This window comes from Falco biarmicus, chromosome 3, assembly GCF_023638135.1.
Source record: "Falco biarmicus isolate bFalBia1 chromosome 3, bFalBia1.pri, whole genome shotgun sequence".
Classification (NCBI taxonomy): Eukaryota; Metazoa; Chordata; class Aves; order Falconiformes; family Falconidae; genus Falco; species Falco biarmicus.
This window is the reverse complement of record NC_079290.1, coordinates 103,738,339-103,755,627: the sequence shown is the minus strand read 5'-3', so window position 1 is coordinate 103,755,627 and position 17,289 is coordinate 103,738,339. Positions and strand designations below refer to the sequence as shown.

Below are 17,289 nucleotides of genomic sequence, written 5' to 3'. Positions count from 1 at the left end.
AGGCTAGGGGCAATAGCTATGAAGGCTAATCCAAGTCAAAGCGTTAAAAAGAACTTCTTTCCATGCCTTGATAGACTGCCTTGCTTCCTACCCCCCTACAAGATACCCTGGCAAGATTTTAAGTAGTATAACTGCAATAGCATGGAATTACAGTGGAAGTAAATTAAATAAGCATTAGGGTTTTCAAATCTAGCAGTGATGACCACAAACAATTAAAAAAAATTATCATAGATGTCAAGTAGCTCTTGCTTAAAACGGAAAACATATTTAATGTGAGATAAGTTAAGAAAACATACCTGGCTAGTTTCCACTGAAAGTGAATACTACTGTACACCCTGCAAGGCTTCAAAATTTTACTAGACTTATGTTGGAAGAAAGGCTCCAGCAGCTTGGTAAGAGTTTCAGGACACATTACAACTCTTGTATGTAATTTCAGAAACTCAAGTATGTTGTTTACATGTGCCAGAAATTTGGTAATTTCAGATTTTCTAGATGACATTTTTGATTAACAAGTTAGAAACACTTTCAAGAGAAATGCTCCCTATTCTCATAAAGTGCCCAGAATGACAACTGATAAAGGATAGAGTCTTTTCCTAAGGTTTTTATAGGTCTGTGGAAGCTCCTGAGTGAAGGATTTGGAATTCCAAAGACTTGAAATTCTAAAGCAGGGGTCCTCAAACCTTTCAAACAGGGAGCCAGTGCAAGTGGCAGGCAGTCATCTGCGGCTAAACCGGCGGGGGGCGGGGGTGTTCTGTAAATACCAGGGGCCAGATTGAGGACCCTTGGGGGGGCCATATCCGGCCTGCGGGCCATAGTTTGAGGACCCCTGTTCTAAAGCTTTGTCAGGAAATGGAGAAGCAAGTGGAAACTTCCTTCTATCAGAATGCTGGAGAAATCACTTCTCACTCACCTATTTCTCCATATACAATTCCCTTTGCAGAGTTTTACTTAATGACAGAATGGCTCTTTTAAGATCAGCAGTGCTAGTCACAAGGAAGATGGTAAGGAACTGAGCAAGGTGATATGTAGGAAAGAAACAGATAAGGAATATCGTGCTGCAATACTGGCACTCTGTATTTGTTCCATGGAAGGTTAAGAAAGCACTGTTTTCACCAATCAAACCTGGGAGTTTCTGGCTTAGGCAACAGAAAGCTGAAGATGTTACATGCTTCCTTACTGACTGCACTCATTCCTGCCTATAAAGGAAGGAATTTTGCTCAGAAACCCAGGTACAGTTTATTTTCCCACATATTTAAAAAAAGCAAAGTGCAGCTTATTTTATACCACTCTGATTTTTTCTTGCAAATGGTTGAGATACTGCTATAATTCAATGAGTTTTAACATGGCTTTTGATTTTTGTCCTCACAACTCTTCTGATTAAGTAATATGTTAACTCTCATACTTTCATTATCTCGTTTGAGAGGTGAAGTACACTACGATAAGAGCAGGAAGAACAGTAGTTTAAGTAGTATCCTTATACTGCAAGACGTAGTGCATGGAAACTAGGTTTGATGTTTCGAAATGGGGTAGGAAAGTGATGATAAGACAGCTGTTTATTCAGTTATGCATTTGTGTTCTGTAGTGCACACACAGGGAAAATGAGAAAGGTCAGCATGCAGAAGGAAATTCACATGGAGATCAGTTTAAACTGATTTTCCACAGTGAATAAAGAAAAAGGAGGGGAAAACACCAAACAGCTAAAGTAGTGCTGAAGTAGCTCACAACTCAAAACCTTTCAGTTACTGAAGATTACTACTTGTTTCCTTAAAAAAGGAAGGTAGAAATCAGACACAATTCTCTTCCTAACTGAAACAAAAATCCCAGAATGTCATACGCAGACTAAACGTGATACACAGTACAAAGTCATATCAACACTGGATCCTTTGATTTATACAGGAAAATGTCCTTTATATAGTCAGATCCCTTCTGACATAGGATAAAGTTTGCATATATTCCTAAAAACATCTGTGCAAAAACCCATTTTTGGGGAGCAATAAGAATTCAGTATGCATCCAATGTTACACCTGTGCACTTTTGCCTCTTTTTTTACTTCTGTTACCACATATATGAGCTAGACTTCAGTAGAATCATAGAATCACAGAATGGTTTGTGTAGGAAGGGACCTTCCAAGGCCATCTAGCCCAGCCCCCCTGCCATGGGCAGGAACACCTTCAGCTGGATCAGGATGCTCAGAGCCCCGGCCAGGCTGGCCTTGGATGTTCCCAGGGATGGAGCACCCACAGCCTCTCTGGGCAACCTGTGCCAGTGCCCCACCACCCTCATCATCAAGGATTTCCTCCTCACATCCAGTCCGAATCTGCCGTCTTCTAGTTTAAAGCCATTCCCCCTTGTCCTATCGCTACAGCCTCTGCTAAAGTCTGTCCCATCCCTCCTGTGAGCCCCCGTTACGTGCTGGAAGGCTGCAGTGAGTGTCCCCGGAGCCTTCTCTTCCCCAGGCTGAGCCACCCCAGCTCTCCCAGCCTTCCCTCACGGCAGAGCTGCTGCAGCCCTTGGAGCATTTCTGTGCCTCCTCTGGACCCGCTATGACAGGTCCATGTCTGTCCTGTGCTGGGGCCCCCCGCACTGCAGGGGGTTTCACCCGGGCAGAGGGGCACAGCCCCCTCCCTCCACCTGCCAGCCACACTGCTGGTGATGCCACCAGGACATGGGTGGCTTTCTGGGCTGCAAGTGCACATTGCTGGCTCGCGTCCAGTAAAGAGAGTTAAGTTATTTACATACAGATAAACTGTGAGAGAAAGCTTGTAACTGAAAAAAAATTATATATGTAGACTTAATTCTAAAAGGATCACATATATGTAAATGCCAGGATAGGTTCTGGTAAAAAAATGCTGGAGCAGAAAAGCATGAGCTTGACAGAAAGACCTAGCTGAACTGACACTGCCTTATATCAACTGTAAGATAAAAAATGCAGGTTGGACAGTCCTCCTTTTGTTCTAAAACATGAAGTGCTGTGAACAACCAAACTTCTTAATTTTCTGCTAAAATATTTTTTTTCCATTAATCTTCTAAAATCCTGTACCCAAATATACTGCTAGTCCTGATGGGGAGGGGGGGAGAACACCTGTCAAGACAGAAGCCAAGTTTCAGCTGAATTTTCCTTGAATCTATGGATTCTCCACTTTCTGCCATGTTCACTAGCATCTAAGTAAACACATGATATACAGGATATATTTTACTATTTCCATTTCAGTTATGAATGTTTAGTTTCTCAGGAAATGAATCTGCCTAATGATTTATCTGTACTTCCATCATATTCTTAACTGATAAGCAGCTCCCGAAGTATGGGGCAATTTACCAGCCTTCTTTCAGCCCCAGGTACTGTGTTTTAGGCACTACAGCACAAACACTACTGTTGCCTGTAGTCCTACCTTACTTAATCAGGTGAGAGCATATAGCCAACATTCTACTGACTTTCAGCTCATCGGAATCCTCCATCACATGACGGAGAACAAATGCCACACCAGGCAGTAAGGAAACTACAGCTACAGACCATTCATCCTTACTTTTGGGTATGTCTTTCCTGCTGTAAAGAGCTTCAGTACCCAACACACAAGCAGAGTTTCCACCTACGGTGGCAGGTTTATTTTGGACTGGTTTTAATCTTTACTTCTAAATCACAATAAACAGAATGAGCTTCATACTTTCCCCTGCTGTTTTACATCCTTAAGCTTTCAAACACTAAGTCAACTTGTCTTGAAAACTGTTTTTTAGTAAGGTCAACTGTGATGCATTCATTCCTTAGGAAAGGCTGAAGAATGAAGATGCTTTATTGAGTGCTCAAAAATAATAGTTTTGTCTCAAAACAAAAAGCTTTAGCTTTTCACTTAATTATTTTCTTCAGCACAAGACATGAAAACAAGATGTACTTCTGTTTACTGAAATGCTAGGGAACAGAAGTTTGCAAATAAGATCAATGTATTATGTAGTAATGAATTGCTGTTCCCCTTAACTCCATGATAAATGTAACAGACCTTTTTTCTTTGAACTCACGTGAAGTGTAGTAACCTCATACTCAATCAGAGAATGTCTGAAAACTGATGAATTAACTTGAGCTGGGGGGAACAGGAAGGAAAACTACAAAGCATTTATCTTTCACTGACTTCAATGCCCTATCTAGCACACTGTGGAAAAAAAATAGCAAGTTCAGAAACTACACTATGTTCTTTATTTCTAATAAAGTTTTGGAACAGTGCAAACCTTCTTTCTAAATAGCATCAAGAAGAAAGTAATAAAACTAGCCGCCTCTTTCCAGACACTTTTGCTGCATAAGCAATGTAAGTTTTCAGCACTGCAGGATACAGGTTTCAGGCTCTATTGTATGGTACACAACAACTTTGATAGCTGGCCCGAGTGAGCTACCACCTTCATTGTTTTACAACCTATCTTTTGTTCTTGTCTTGACTCACAAGATTTTGCTGCATTGTTGTGGAACACTAAAGTAAGGAGAAAAAAAACAAAAGGTAAATACTAAAATAGAAAAGCACTTCAAACTCTGCAGCTGTGGATAGCTGCACCATACTGTTTTTTTAAACCTCTTAGGTATAACCATGTGCAAATCAGCAACAATGCAGCAACTGGCAGATACATAATCCATATTTTAAAAGCCCAGATAAAATGAAGATTTTTAGGATTATCAGAAGCAGACAAAGGTGGCTCCCTGATTTCAAGGGATACTTAAGCCTAATGTTAAAGAGAACAAAGTGATGCTGACTGTTCGTCTTGTCCATCCATGCCACCTTAGCAAGGAAAAAAAAATAAACCTTGCTAGGCATGTTCTTTTTATACCCCTAAATGTAACACCCCTAAGATACACTGTATTCCACAGGACAACACGCAGAGCCACTGGATGAGTCCCCCTGAGGACAGGTTGCCCAAGAGAAAAACTGTCCTCTTGAAGCTCTATAGAGAGAGGCTCTATAGCAGGGAACACTGCAACCACCACCTCCAGGTTAACACACATTCCTGCTGAACCAGCTCCTGCTTGAGCTTGGTACTGCCAGTTCACAGGTCTCACCGCACATCCCCACCAAGTAATACCATCTGTTAGAATATCAGTTCGGCCTGGAGAATGGTTTGTCTAAAATAAGAGATGGAACTCAAGCTGCATCAGCTGAAAGAAGGCAGAAGAGTGGGTGACAGAAGTGAAAATCATTTGGATCAGAAAATTGCAGCTATTCCGACCAGAAAGCACACAGGTTTGAAGATAGCTGAACTTTATGCTGGTACCTTGTCATCCGTTCCGTTAATTTACGATAGCATGGCCATTGTGGCCACCGTCTGGCCTCCGTATTAGCATGCAATTTTGCTCCAGTTAATCAAAGCATACTGATTCCATCAAAACAACATGCAGCAGAGCTGCTTTCTTTGACGAGATAGGATGTGAATGAAGGCTCATCCATGTATGAACACTGCTAATCCAAAGACCAGGATCGGCAGCCTAATAGAGCTACTAATTCTAGAAACCATTTCCAGGCACATGAAGGACAAGAAAGTCGTCGGAGTAGCCAGCATGGCTTTGACAAGGGGAAGTCATGCTTGACCCACCTGGTTAACTTACATGATTAAATGCCCAGCCTGGTAGGTGTGGGGAGAGCAGTGGGCAGTGTCCACTGGCCTTCAGCAGGGCCTTTGGCACGGTCGAGGCTGCGAGTGCAGGGCCCAGGCGAGCAGACAGCAAGGTGGGTTGGACACGGGCTGGATGGCCAGGCCCTGGCAGTGCTCGCCAGTGGCACAGAGCCCAGCTGGAGGCCAGTGGCTAGTGCCGTACCCCAGGGTCCAACGGCCTCATCGGTGATCTGGAGGGTGGGCAGAGCGCACCCCCAGCGAGGCGGATGACGGCACAAGCTCTGGGCGGGTGGCCAACGGGCCAGAGCTGTGCTGCCATCCCGCAGGACCCGGGCAGGCTGGAGGGACGGGCTGCAGGAGCCTGGGGAGGCTCGGCAAGGAGCGGCACAAAGTCCCGCACCTGGTGAGGAGCGGCCGCAGGCACCAACTGGGATGTGCTGGGGGCCGCTGGCTGGAAGGTGGCTGGGCAGGGCAGGACCCGGGCGTCCCAGTGGACACCAAGTTTTCCATGATCCAGTGCTGTGCCCTTGCAGCAGAGAAGCGGCCGGAGTTTTCCATGATCCAGTGCTGTGCCCTTGCAGCAGAGAAGCGGCTGGACCGGTATCCAGGGCTGTGTCAGGCAAGGAATTGCTCGTGGGCTGAGGGAGGGGATCCTTCCCCCCTGCCCGCACCGGTGAGGCCGTGCCTGGAGCCCTGCGTCCAGCTCTGGGCTCCCCAGCACGTGAGAGGTACGGGCATGCTGGAGAAGGTCCAATGGGGGGCCAGCAAGATGACCAAGGGACTGGCGCCTCTCTCCATGAGGAGAGGCTGGGACTGTTCAGCCTGGAGAAGAGAAGGCTCAGGGGAATCTCATCCGTGTGGGAGGGTGCAAAGGGGACAGAGCCAGGCTCTTCTCAGGGGTGCCCGGTGACAGGACCAGCGGCAGTGGGCACAAACACGGGAGGGTCCCTCTGAGAGTCAGGAAACACTTTTTCATGGTGAGGGTGGCCGAGCACTGGCACAGGCTGCCCAGGGAGGTTGTGGAGTCTGAGTCTTCACCCCTGGAGATGTCCAAAAGCTGCCTGGACACGGTCCTGGGTGACCAGCAGTAGGTGGCCCTGGCTGAGCAGGGAAGCTGGATCAGAGGTCCCTTCCAACCTCAACTATTCTGTTAACTCTACAGGAGACCCAGTGTCCAGCAACACAGCAAACCAATTCCTGTGTTACAGGACACTCCTGTGTTGTTCTTCCCTAGCCATCAGTTTCAGAGACAGTTAAATTACAGGAGCAGCATACCACTGACTTAAGCCTTTAACACACTTGTCACTGACTGACCCAACTTGAAAGATTACTTTTTGCCAGTTCATTGCTGTCCCAAAGTCATCCCCAGAACTGAGCAGGATGGAATAGATGAGGACCAGAGCTATGTCAGTGGAAAATCTGGCAACTTAATTCAAACCAAGTCCTAGAGCAGTTTAAACTCTGGACTATGCACCAGAACAGAAGAGGAAGCATTAAAACACTGTTTCATTCATTCTGGCATGAATATTGTAACAACTTAACCCACTAAATAACATTAAATTAATTCATCAGGTACGTCTAAGCTATCAAGGCCTGAAAATCTACATGCAGATTTCATCAGTACTGCTATTCCACTGGAGTAGGACTGCAATAACTCCATACTAACAACTACATCTAGTTTTACATATGATCACATAACAACTATACCACCAATACAACTGTTACTACTGATGTACTTACATATCAGCCTGTGTCATTTAGTCCCTGGAATACTACTGTGCCACCAAACCAATGAAACAATACTCATTTTAATAAAATACTTAGAATGTTTTAATCATGACAAAACAGTTAACAGAAAATCAGTTTACAATCTGCTTGCACCTGGAAGATTTTCATTATGAAATCTTACTGGCTCAAGACCTTTACAGGTTTCTGAATATTGAATATTCTCCTCAAAGCCCAACTTTTGGAAGTGAATAAATCCATAAAGCTTACACTTTCTACTTTTTTCCCCCCACACTTTTAACAAACTGTAGGTGAAGAGAAAATCATAACCAAATGTTTCTGAAAAATCAGTATACAAACTACTTGATTATCTTTCTTGGTGTCTGTTGATTTTAACATTCAGGGTTGACAGAAGGCCAAGGCATTTTTTTTCTTTCAATAGATAAAAGCAGAACTCACCTAGGCACATATTAATGAATCCAGAATGACTTCTACTTTCAGCTACTGGAAGGAGAAAACTCTCCAGATCAATCTACTTAAAACCCCTGCTTTTGCACAGGCCTTTCAGAGTATCTTCCAGTTTTCTTCTTCCATGAATAAGAATTAAATATTCATACCTTAATTAAAAGTGTTTCCACTTGAGGTCTTGCATTCCGACTCAGTCAACTCATCCCTGTCAGCCTGTAGTTGTAGTGTTTATGACTCTACAGTGTTTTACATAGCAGCCAATTGGGTATCAAGTCACTCCTTCCATAGGGGTGAATACTCCTGCAAGCTGTTTTACAGAAGGAATCAAAATACTACAATGGAGCCAACCAGCCACGCTCTGCAATTTACCAAGATTGTTTTAATGGTCTGTGATTTTAAAAGGGTGCCACTTATTAGCAAGCTGAAGAACAATTAGAGCCCCTAGTTCTTTGGGACACTCGTTTAACTGCACTACTGCAGAAGGATGAGAAAAAACAGAGACAATTTCCCAAAAGAAAAAAAAAGAATAATCAGGTAAGAAATACTCCTCTATGACTTTGGACTCAACATTTCATCTTGGAATAGAACAAACCCTACAGAAGGTACAGAAGAACTCTGTGGTCCATCATCCTGTTCACAGCAATCAAAACATTGTAAAAGGGGGGAGAAGAAGTTTTGTATTGGAAGTCAAATCATTTCTTCAAGCAGACTGGTGGTGAAACTCACTGTCTTTTAAGTCAGCTGGCAGTATGAGTCAGAACAACTGCTGGGAAAGCAACTTTCTTACCGGCTAAGTCAAAGTAATAATTCAGGATTTCCAACGCCAGCTTCTCTGCTAAGATCTCTTAACACACAACGCTCCACAAAAGCAAAGGGGACCTCACAGAGCCTTTCAGTGGAAGAACTTGTGTACACCTGAAAGGGTTTGCTGCTTGCACTTACTGCTTGCAGGCCTGTGGTCTGCTGCATTACCACATGAGAGATTTACGGTCACTTCAGGGGTTTGCAGATCACTCTTAGCAATAACTGGCTTTAGCTTTAAAGATAGTAAATCAATGGTTTCGACAATCCTAAGACTACAGTATTAAAAGAATTCCATTGTTCTGCAGAGAACGTCGAGCACTTTGCACACAGGTGCCTGAACGTAACTGATGGCAGAGATCCTTTCTTAGGTATGCATGCCTGAACTGTATTCAATTCAAGGCCATTCTCAAAATGCCATTGTTTTCTTATGCAATTCACACAAGTTGCCATTGTACATTTGCTATTCATCAGGGGATGTAATCTGAATCTTGTTGAATTATACTGCCCTGATATCTTCTTCCCTACTCTAAATAATTAAGACTTGAGACTTGGAAAGAGGAGGGAGGGAGAAGAGAGATGTGTGTTTCAGGGAGGCAGGAAGTACAGAAAAAGAATAAGGTACAAGAGTAAAGTGGAAATAAAGTGTGGAAACAGGCATCCAGTTACAGATCATAAATTTAATAAAGACATGGCCTTACACAGTTGTTCCTAGGACTGAAAATGCTAAGCTATTATTCTGTATTGGAAATGTTCTTTTCAGCTGCATGTTGCATACAAAAGGTAATTCCTTAGAAGGCAGAGATTTTACAGTACGTAACATTCCCAGCTCGCACGGATTCTAAACTGCACTTTGCAAGAGGAAATACAGCATCTTACTAAAATGAAGGCATTCCCGTTACATACCATAGTTGCCAGCACAAATTTATAGCATTTCTCTTTTTAAGATAGATAATAAAAGGCTATATCCAGGAAGGAAAGGCATATGCCTTCATTATAAGTATGCCAACTCATTCCATCTTCTGCTGAGCTCACAACAGAAGTAAAAGAACAATTTTTTGTTATCTGGGGGAAGGTAGCCAAGTCCAGACTTCCTAGACAATGCAAAGTCCTTTTTCATATTATCACTTGCTAGTAAAAGCAGCTTTTAACAGGCACTACAATCACAGCAAGGCTGGTAGCTTAAGCTTTGCAGGACCTGGTAGTATCCCCACCATTTGAGTCTCTGGCTCCATTTTCAGTTAAATACTCCCAATAAAATTCTGCTAAGCATCCTTCAACACTTCTTCCAAAAGATGTTATTGACTAAAGAATTGCCAGCAGAACAGCTATTCTCACATTTTTTGTTTTTCTTGTAATATCCTTTCATCATTTTCTCTACATAACCAACACTTTTCACTAGTGCTAAAATGCTAGGAGAAACTGGGGAGTCAAATGGGCTTTTGTTTTGACAGTTTGCTTTGGAGGCAGGGTTATTGATTTCTTCAAAGAAAATACTGCCCCAGGAGTCTAAATCGAATGGGTTGTTAGACCTGCATTTCACAGTTCCTTCCCTAGCCCATCCCTAACATACTTAAAATTCTCAACAACAATTGTTTGTGTTAACAAAATACTCTGAGGAGCTCCTTCTCCGAGTAGTTTGAGACAATATGAAGGGGCCTGGGAGTGCAGAAACTAGAGCATTTGTAGAAACCTGTATCTCTGTAAGCTTAGAGACACGGCGTGCTTTACAGCTCATGTCCTCCTGGGGTCTCCAGAGCTGACGGACTCGCAAGTCCATCTGACAGGGTATCTTTCTGAGGTATCACTAGGCCAGCCTTCTCCTAAATGTTTGTTCGCTGTTGTTGAATCACTTCTTCCCCCTCCTCCAAAGCACTGTGGCATTCCTGAAGACAGATTTACCAGCTGCCCGGGATTCAAATTTCACTCCCACTTTTACATTTCTTATATAAAAGCCTTTAGAATTTGTGTGCAACTACACAGACAATATATATAAAAAAACCCTTTTGTCATGTTCTTAGACTCAGCATAAACTGTACCAGCAAAAACAGTTGGCAAAAGGTTTGACTCACATATAATGAAAAGGCTATGTACCCTTCCTCATTCCTGTTCATAGTCACTCACTCTCCCATTTCTTACAGTTGCTTATCAGCTCCACATTGAGCAAGTTCAGGGGGCCAAACAGACAGAAAGACTGCTTTGCAGGTTTTTTTATTTTATTTTGGGACAAGCAATTAACTACCCTTCCGAAAAATTATACAGTACACAAAAGGATTTAAACCACAAGTTGGAATTTTACAAGTTCCCTAGCTTAATTTCCAATTAAAATATAAATAAAATATACCTCTCTCTCAGGATTTTAAACAAGTACAGAAGCATGCAGTAGATATCCCCCAAGTAAAAAGCATAATTTATTTGTGGGGTTTTTTGCAATTGACATGGCTTCAGAAATATCCCCAGAAAAAACTGTATACAATATTCAGAATTTAAACTATTTCTTCTCTTGCCCATTTTTAACTCCCGAGCTGATTATTCCTTTCCTTCTACTTGTTTCCAATACAAATGGAAACTATGTGTCTGTTGGATGGTTGTTTTTTTCATTTGTATTGCTTGTTTCATCTGGAGAACTGAGGTACAAGGAAGTGGGACGCCTGAAGTCCACTAGGAAATTTCTCAGCTGTACCTCACGTACCTTTTTCATGTAGATAAGATGTTTTTCTGGCTTAGTTTTACACATGTAAGTAGTTTATTGGCCTTATCCCATAAGGATACTCATTTGTAGTGATAAGAGAGCCTATCAAAAGAGGAAATAAAGATCATTAGCCAAAGTGGAACACTGTGTACCTTAGAATGAAGAGTTGGAACATTTCAAATGAAGAGGTCCAAATGAAATCAATTACAGTATGTAAAACAGTACACTGAGATGCATCAGAAGTTTCATAATAGACACAAACTGTGCATGAAAGCCAACTGTATGAGGGCTCATCTTTCACAGTTTCATTTGTAGTGATACTTAGACTTGCCCAAAAGATAAGTATTCTTCACATGAAAAAAATAAAATAGGGGCTTCCTTCCCACAAGGCCCAAAACACTAGGCACCTCTTCATGTGCTTGGGATGCTTACAAGATTTCACACACAACAGTTTATGCTGCAGAATACCTTGCCAGCACCAGTTTACGTTCTGAATGTACACAACAGGAACATCAAGTCCCAGAAAATCCACAAGAATCCTCTACTAAAAACATGTTTCCCCAAACCACGTAACATCATGAACTGAAACATTTTTGGGGAAAAAAAAAAAAAAAAACCAGAACCCAAACCCCAAGCAACTAAACCAAAACAAACCATACACACACTACCAAAAAAACAACCCTAAGGTTATTCTAATGCAAGAGAAGGCAAAAGACTTTCATACACTTTTCATCCCCAGCTAACAACTGCAGTTACCACAAGACCCTTAGCTGACCTAGTTGCCTCTCATCCACCAGTAAAGTAGCTCTCCCAACCTCTGTAACCATGGGGAATTGAGCTTGCATGTACAAGAACAGCTCCTCCCCTGCTGAAAAATAGAACAAAACCAGCCTTTTGACTTCACTACCTTTGCCCTCCTTCAGGCAGTAAAGCAAGAGACACAAGGGCAGATGTTCTGTATTTTCTTCCTCAGTTACTGCTTTTTGAATGTATAAAACTTCTTTGATCCAGCACAGCATTTCTGCCATTCAAAATATTCTGACAGATTTCCGTTCTACTTTCTAGAACCATTGAGACACAAGGCAGACAGAAAGCTGGTAAACCGTTTTGGTTTTTTTTTCAGTTCCCTTGCTCACTGACTTACATGAACACCTTCATGCTTTCTTCATTAATAAGCTGTTGAACAGTAAGTATACATTTCTGCTTTTCTGTATTTTATTTGTGACTGGTGGGGAAAGCAGGAGCATTCATAGGCTCTCAGTGGAATACAGCAGTTGTCCATTGCTTCTTCACAGACCATGTCCAGAGCAGCATAGGACTGCAATTACAAATGTGAAGAGAAAAAAAGAATGAAGTTTGAGAGCTTTGGGGAAGAAAAATGATGGAGCTGACAGTAGATACTGTTTATAAGTGACATGCTCTGTGCAGCTGTGAAAAGAATTTAAAAACAGAATCAGCAACACTCAGCTTCTGAACTCCAAGGACAATTAGTGGTTTATCAAGAGTTTATACTGAGAACTTCATGGTAAAATGTCTCATGTTAATGCAAGATAATCTTATTCTGGGCCACTGCAATTTAAATATAGGAAGGACAATCTAACTGCCCTGCTGCCTTCTTGTAGGACAATTTAACTATCCTGCTAGCTTCACTGGGTGTCTGACACAGCACTGGTACAGCTGTGCAGCACTGACATTACTCTGTACAACCATGACACACACACAAAGCAGCAAACCCTTAATAACATGGAGGGTAAATACTTATTTAGAAGAGTACCTCAAAAAGAAGGTTCAAATGAGCAAATTGTGTATTAGTTTAGTTAACACAATTCTATAGAGACTCAGCATTGTCACTGCTTTTTCCTGTATGTGCTTTCCTCCGCTTTCTCCTTGATGCAACCCACCAATAAAAGTCAATTAAAACAAACCTGTATTTGTATGTAACGTAGCTAATGCAGCAACCATCTGAACACAAGCTGTTTGCAAGGTGTAGTCCAACAGCAATTCGGAAAAAGATACTCGGTTATGTATCTATGGCTAATCAAGTGAAACCCAAGATGCAGGTATCACTGGAAAATGCTTTACAACATCACCTCTGCATAACTTATTTCTCATTTTTAAAATGTTTTGTTTGGATTTGAAGACAGCATCTTCCACCCAAGTCTTACTGTGTTTACCTTCTGTGCTAGACAGAACATACCCAAGTACACCTTTTTACATCTTCCATTCTCTGTGATATGCAAAATCCATGGAATCTGATTCCAGTACCCCAAATTAGTATTAACAGTGCAATTACAGAAAAGTATCAGTAGGATTTTCATCTGATCATGCCTTCTGAGTTTAGGCAGATTTTAGAGATTATATTTATTGAAAACTGACAATGACATTTTCAATGTTAGCTGAACTGGAGGTCTGGGTCTTGCTCCAAAGACAAAAAGGACTGAAAATAATAGTATCGAGCAGAAAAAATACATCCCAATCAACCAGCGACTCTTCTAGTTCAGCAGTGTTACTGAGGTAAGATTGTTTTTGGAAAAAGTCACAAAGCTCAGAACACAAGAGCTGGAGCATTTATATAAACTCATCTAAAATGCACTGAAGTGCACCTTGCTTTTCACTGATGCCCATTTCTTGGGGAAAATTCTGTATGCTCTGAAGCTTGTATTTTTTCAGCTGCATCAGATGGTCTGATAACGTATGACCCTTTTCTACAAACCATGCTCTTCCACTAATACAGCAACGTACTGCAAAGCAGAGAATGCCAAGTTCAAATGTAGAGTTTACAGTGTTTCTTTTTGATCGAGCCAATTAACACAGCTAACCATCGCAGGCAGGCGAACAGCGCATCGTAACCTGGAACAGGCATTGTGTAAGCAATAAGGCCCAATTTCTGTTTCACTTCTGCCAAGAGTTTTCCCAGGAACAGCAGCGAAATGTTCCAAGGAATCGCAAGGGGCACCCCAGGCGCACGGCACGGCCGCCGCAGCCCCAGGCGCGGGAGGGGGCTGGGGGCCCGGGCCCCCGCCGCCTGGCACCTGGTCGGGCCGTGCCGCGGGATCGGAACCGAGCACAGTACAGCCCCGAGCACGGGGCAGCGCACTTAAACTTTCTTCATTGACTGCTAGGTGGGAGAAGGGGAAAAGCGGAGGAAAAAAAGAGAGAACACGCATCAACACGTAGCTCCGGACTCACCGATTTTGGCCAAGCTGGCCACAAGTATCCAGAGCGTAATGATGTAAGGGTCCTTGACGTGATCCCATTTGAACGAGACGATAGCAAAGCTCTGAGGCTGGCTGCTATTTATAGGGCTGCCCGAGCTCCTCTGTCCCAGCGCCGCTGGGAGAGCCGCTAGCCCCAGGAGGAGCCCCACTACAGACACCTGCCTCATCGCCGAGCCACGCTGCGAAACCCCGCGTCCCCTTCCCGCAGAAATCCCGCCTCTGCGGAGGTCCGGAGCGGCGAGCCCCCGGTCACCCCGCAGCCCGGCGGCCGGGGGGCGCGGGCAGCGGCGCGTCCAGTCGGCGGCGACCCTGCCCCGCCACCGCGGGCTCTGCACCGGCAGGTGGGGGCCGCTCTGCGCGGAGCGTCCGGGGGGCAAGGGCTCTGCGCATCGGCGGGCGCGTCGAGCCGGGGTCCCGCTGCCTGCCCGCACCTGCCTTTATCGGGCCGCTGGGGAACGGCCGGGGGCGGGGCTTCCCTGCGCTCCCGCCGCGCGCGGGCGGCGGTGCCCGACGGGGCGCGGCGGGGAGCTCCGCGCCGCTAAGGGGGCGGTGGTGGCGGCAGGGTGCACCCCCCGCCCGGCTCCAGCCACGCCGCGGGGGACGAGGAGCGGCCCCGAGCCGGGCGTGCTACAGAGCCGCCAGCCGCCGGTCGGGGCCGGGGCTAGCCCCCCTGTCTCGCCGACGCTGCCCGCCGGCTGACCCGGACAGCGCACTCCTGTCTCCTTTCGGCTGTCCAGCGCGCCGGGACCTAGCTGGCCCAAAGCGCAGCAGCTCCCTCAAAACAGCTTTTTCTTTCGTCCAGCAGAGAGCACCTTTCCCCACTGCGCTCGGGAAAGTGACACAGGCAGGCAAGGTTTGGCTTTCCTTTTAGATTTGCTTGCAACTGTCTGTTAAGGTGTCTATGTTAAATACGCCACCTGGTTGCTTTTCCTCTTCTTTTTTTATGGCTGCAACGTGGAACCGTCTAAAGGGTTTCCGCTTTCCCCCTGAAGCCGTCTTTCTTGCTGATAACATCTGCCCACTATCCCGGCCGGCCCCTGCGGGGTGCTGTGGCCAGGTGGACCCGCCACCACCGTAACCCTGCGGCAAACCCGCAGCAAAGCCGTGCGTCCCCAGCAGAGCGGAGCGCACCCCCCGCACGCCGCAGCAGCAGCCCCTGCCCCGGTGCGTGCTGCGGAGCCATCCCGCTGCTCACACTGGTCCGCTGCTTCTCTGATTTTTCTCTTGAAAAATACCACCTTTATACTTTACTTACGTGACGGTTTTATCAACGGTTTTTTTTTAGTTTGGTGGTGGATGTTGGGTTTGTTGGGGTTTTTTTGGGGGGGTGGGCTTTGGTTTGGGTTTGGTTTTTTGTGGTGTTCTTTAGTCCTATAAATGGTCCTGGCTAAGGCGAGAGTAACGTTTTTGTGCACTGCGATTATAAGAGACAACTACAGCGGGAAGCAAGTAGTTGCTGAGCCCTGTGGGTAGCAGCAGTTCTAGCTGTTACTTGCTGATACTAGAACAATGAACTTCAGTAGAGACAAGCTGTCAGCACTGTTTTCATTATCACAACTTATTCCAAGTACCATCACATCACAATTAAACATTTCAGCTGCAGTTGATAAAAGGGCACCACGCCTGCCAGTGTCCCGTCTTATTTATGTGATTCTTCCCAAATCTAATTCCATAAAACGATAACTGGGTTAGAAACAAACCTCGCTACTTGAAGTGCTGAAGCCAACCGTGTTGTTGGGACAAATGGGTCATAGATCACGAATACCTGCAGCTGTGCTAGAAAGACGATAACGCCTGCTCCAGTGGATTGTTTCTGGAGATAAGAGAGGCTCACGCTTCACTTGGAGGAGCTGCAGCCAAGATCACTCCTCTGATTGCCCTTAGGTAATGTTCTACTCGGGACAATAGTGGCAACGGCAACCAAGTTACATGACAATTCCGAGTCTGTTGGTGGAGATAAACCATCATTAGCAAACAAAAAATGTTGGAAGCACCACCTCAGCACGGATAAGCTAATGTTAATACCTCCTCAGCTGAAAGTATAACGCCCAGCGAGCTACCTTCAAGGGGTGGTGTGAGAATTTTAGGATTTGTAAAGATTTTTTTAAGGCCTTGGTCTAAACTGCTAGAAAAGTGCATAATTTTTTTTGTCACAAAAATCTTCTCAAAACGAGGTTTACAACACTGTTAAAATGCCAACAAACTCTTTTCGTTTAATAACAAATCAATGGTTCAAGGAGCATCTGTGACATTTGAACTGTCATCCAACTGCTTATGGATTTTTTTTAAAGTAGGGTGCATATCAAATGACTGTACATATCAGGGAATTCTTGTGCAATTCATTAGTACGTGAGTATGACACAGGACAGAGGAATGACCTGACAATCATGAATCTCCTGTATGCACCTGAATGCATGCTAAACCAACAGTCCACTGAATACACATGAAATGAGGTACAGAATATATTGTTGTACAATAATACTTTGCCTTTATGTATTTATTAATAGATTCTATTTTATTGAAAGTTCTTGATGGAAGCCCTTATGTAGTTTCCTATGACCTCATTCTGTATCAGTAACAAAAAGCATTAGCTGGAGTACTATGTTTGTAATAAAGATACCATATCGCACAGCAGCTGATATTTCCTGACTCTCCAAAAAATCCTACAAAGAAGATTTCTACTTACTGTAAAAGAATGGCTTCGTGCCCTGTGTGATTTATTTATTTATTTGTTTGTTTGTTTGTTTATTTTTAACTGAAAGACCTCCACTATTGTTGTTTCTGGCAATGTTGTGTAAA

At 44.1% G+C, this 17,289-nt stretch overlaps 1 protein-coding gene across 1 annotated transcript in view; it reads right to left on the bottom strand.

Annotated features, from left to right (window-relative positions):
- SLC9A3 (solute carrier family 9 member A3) overlaps positions 1–16,127 on the bottom strand; it is a 53,060-nt gene extending 36,933 nt beyond the window's left edge. The window contains exon 1 of the mRNA XM_056332179.1: positions 14,462–16,127. Coding sequence (XP_056188154.1) covers positions 14,462–14,657 — 196 coding nt within the window. The 5' untranslated portion in view covers positions 14,658–16,127. The remainder of the gene's footprint in view (positions 1–14,461) is intronic.
- Between the last annotated feature and the right edge of the window lie 1,162 nt (positions 16,128–17,289).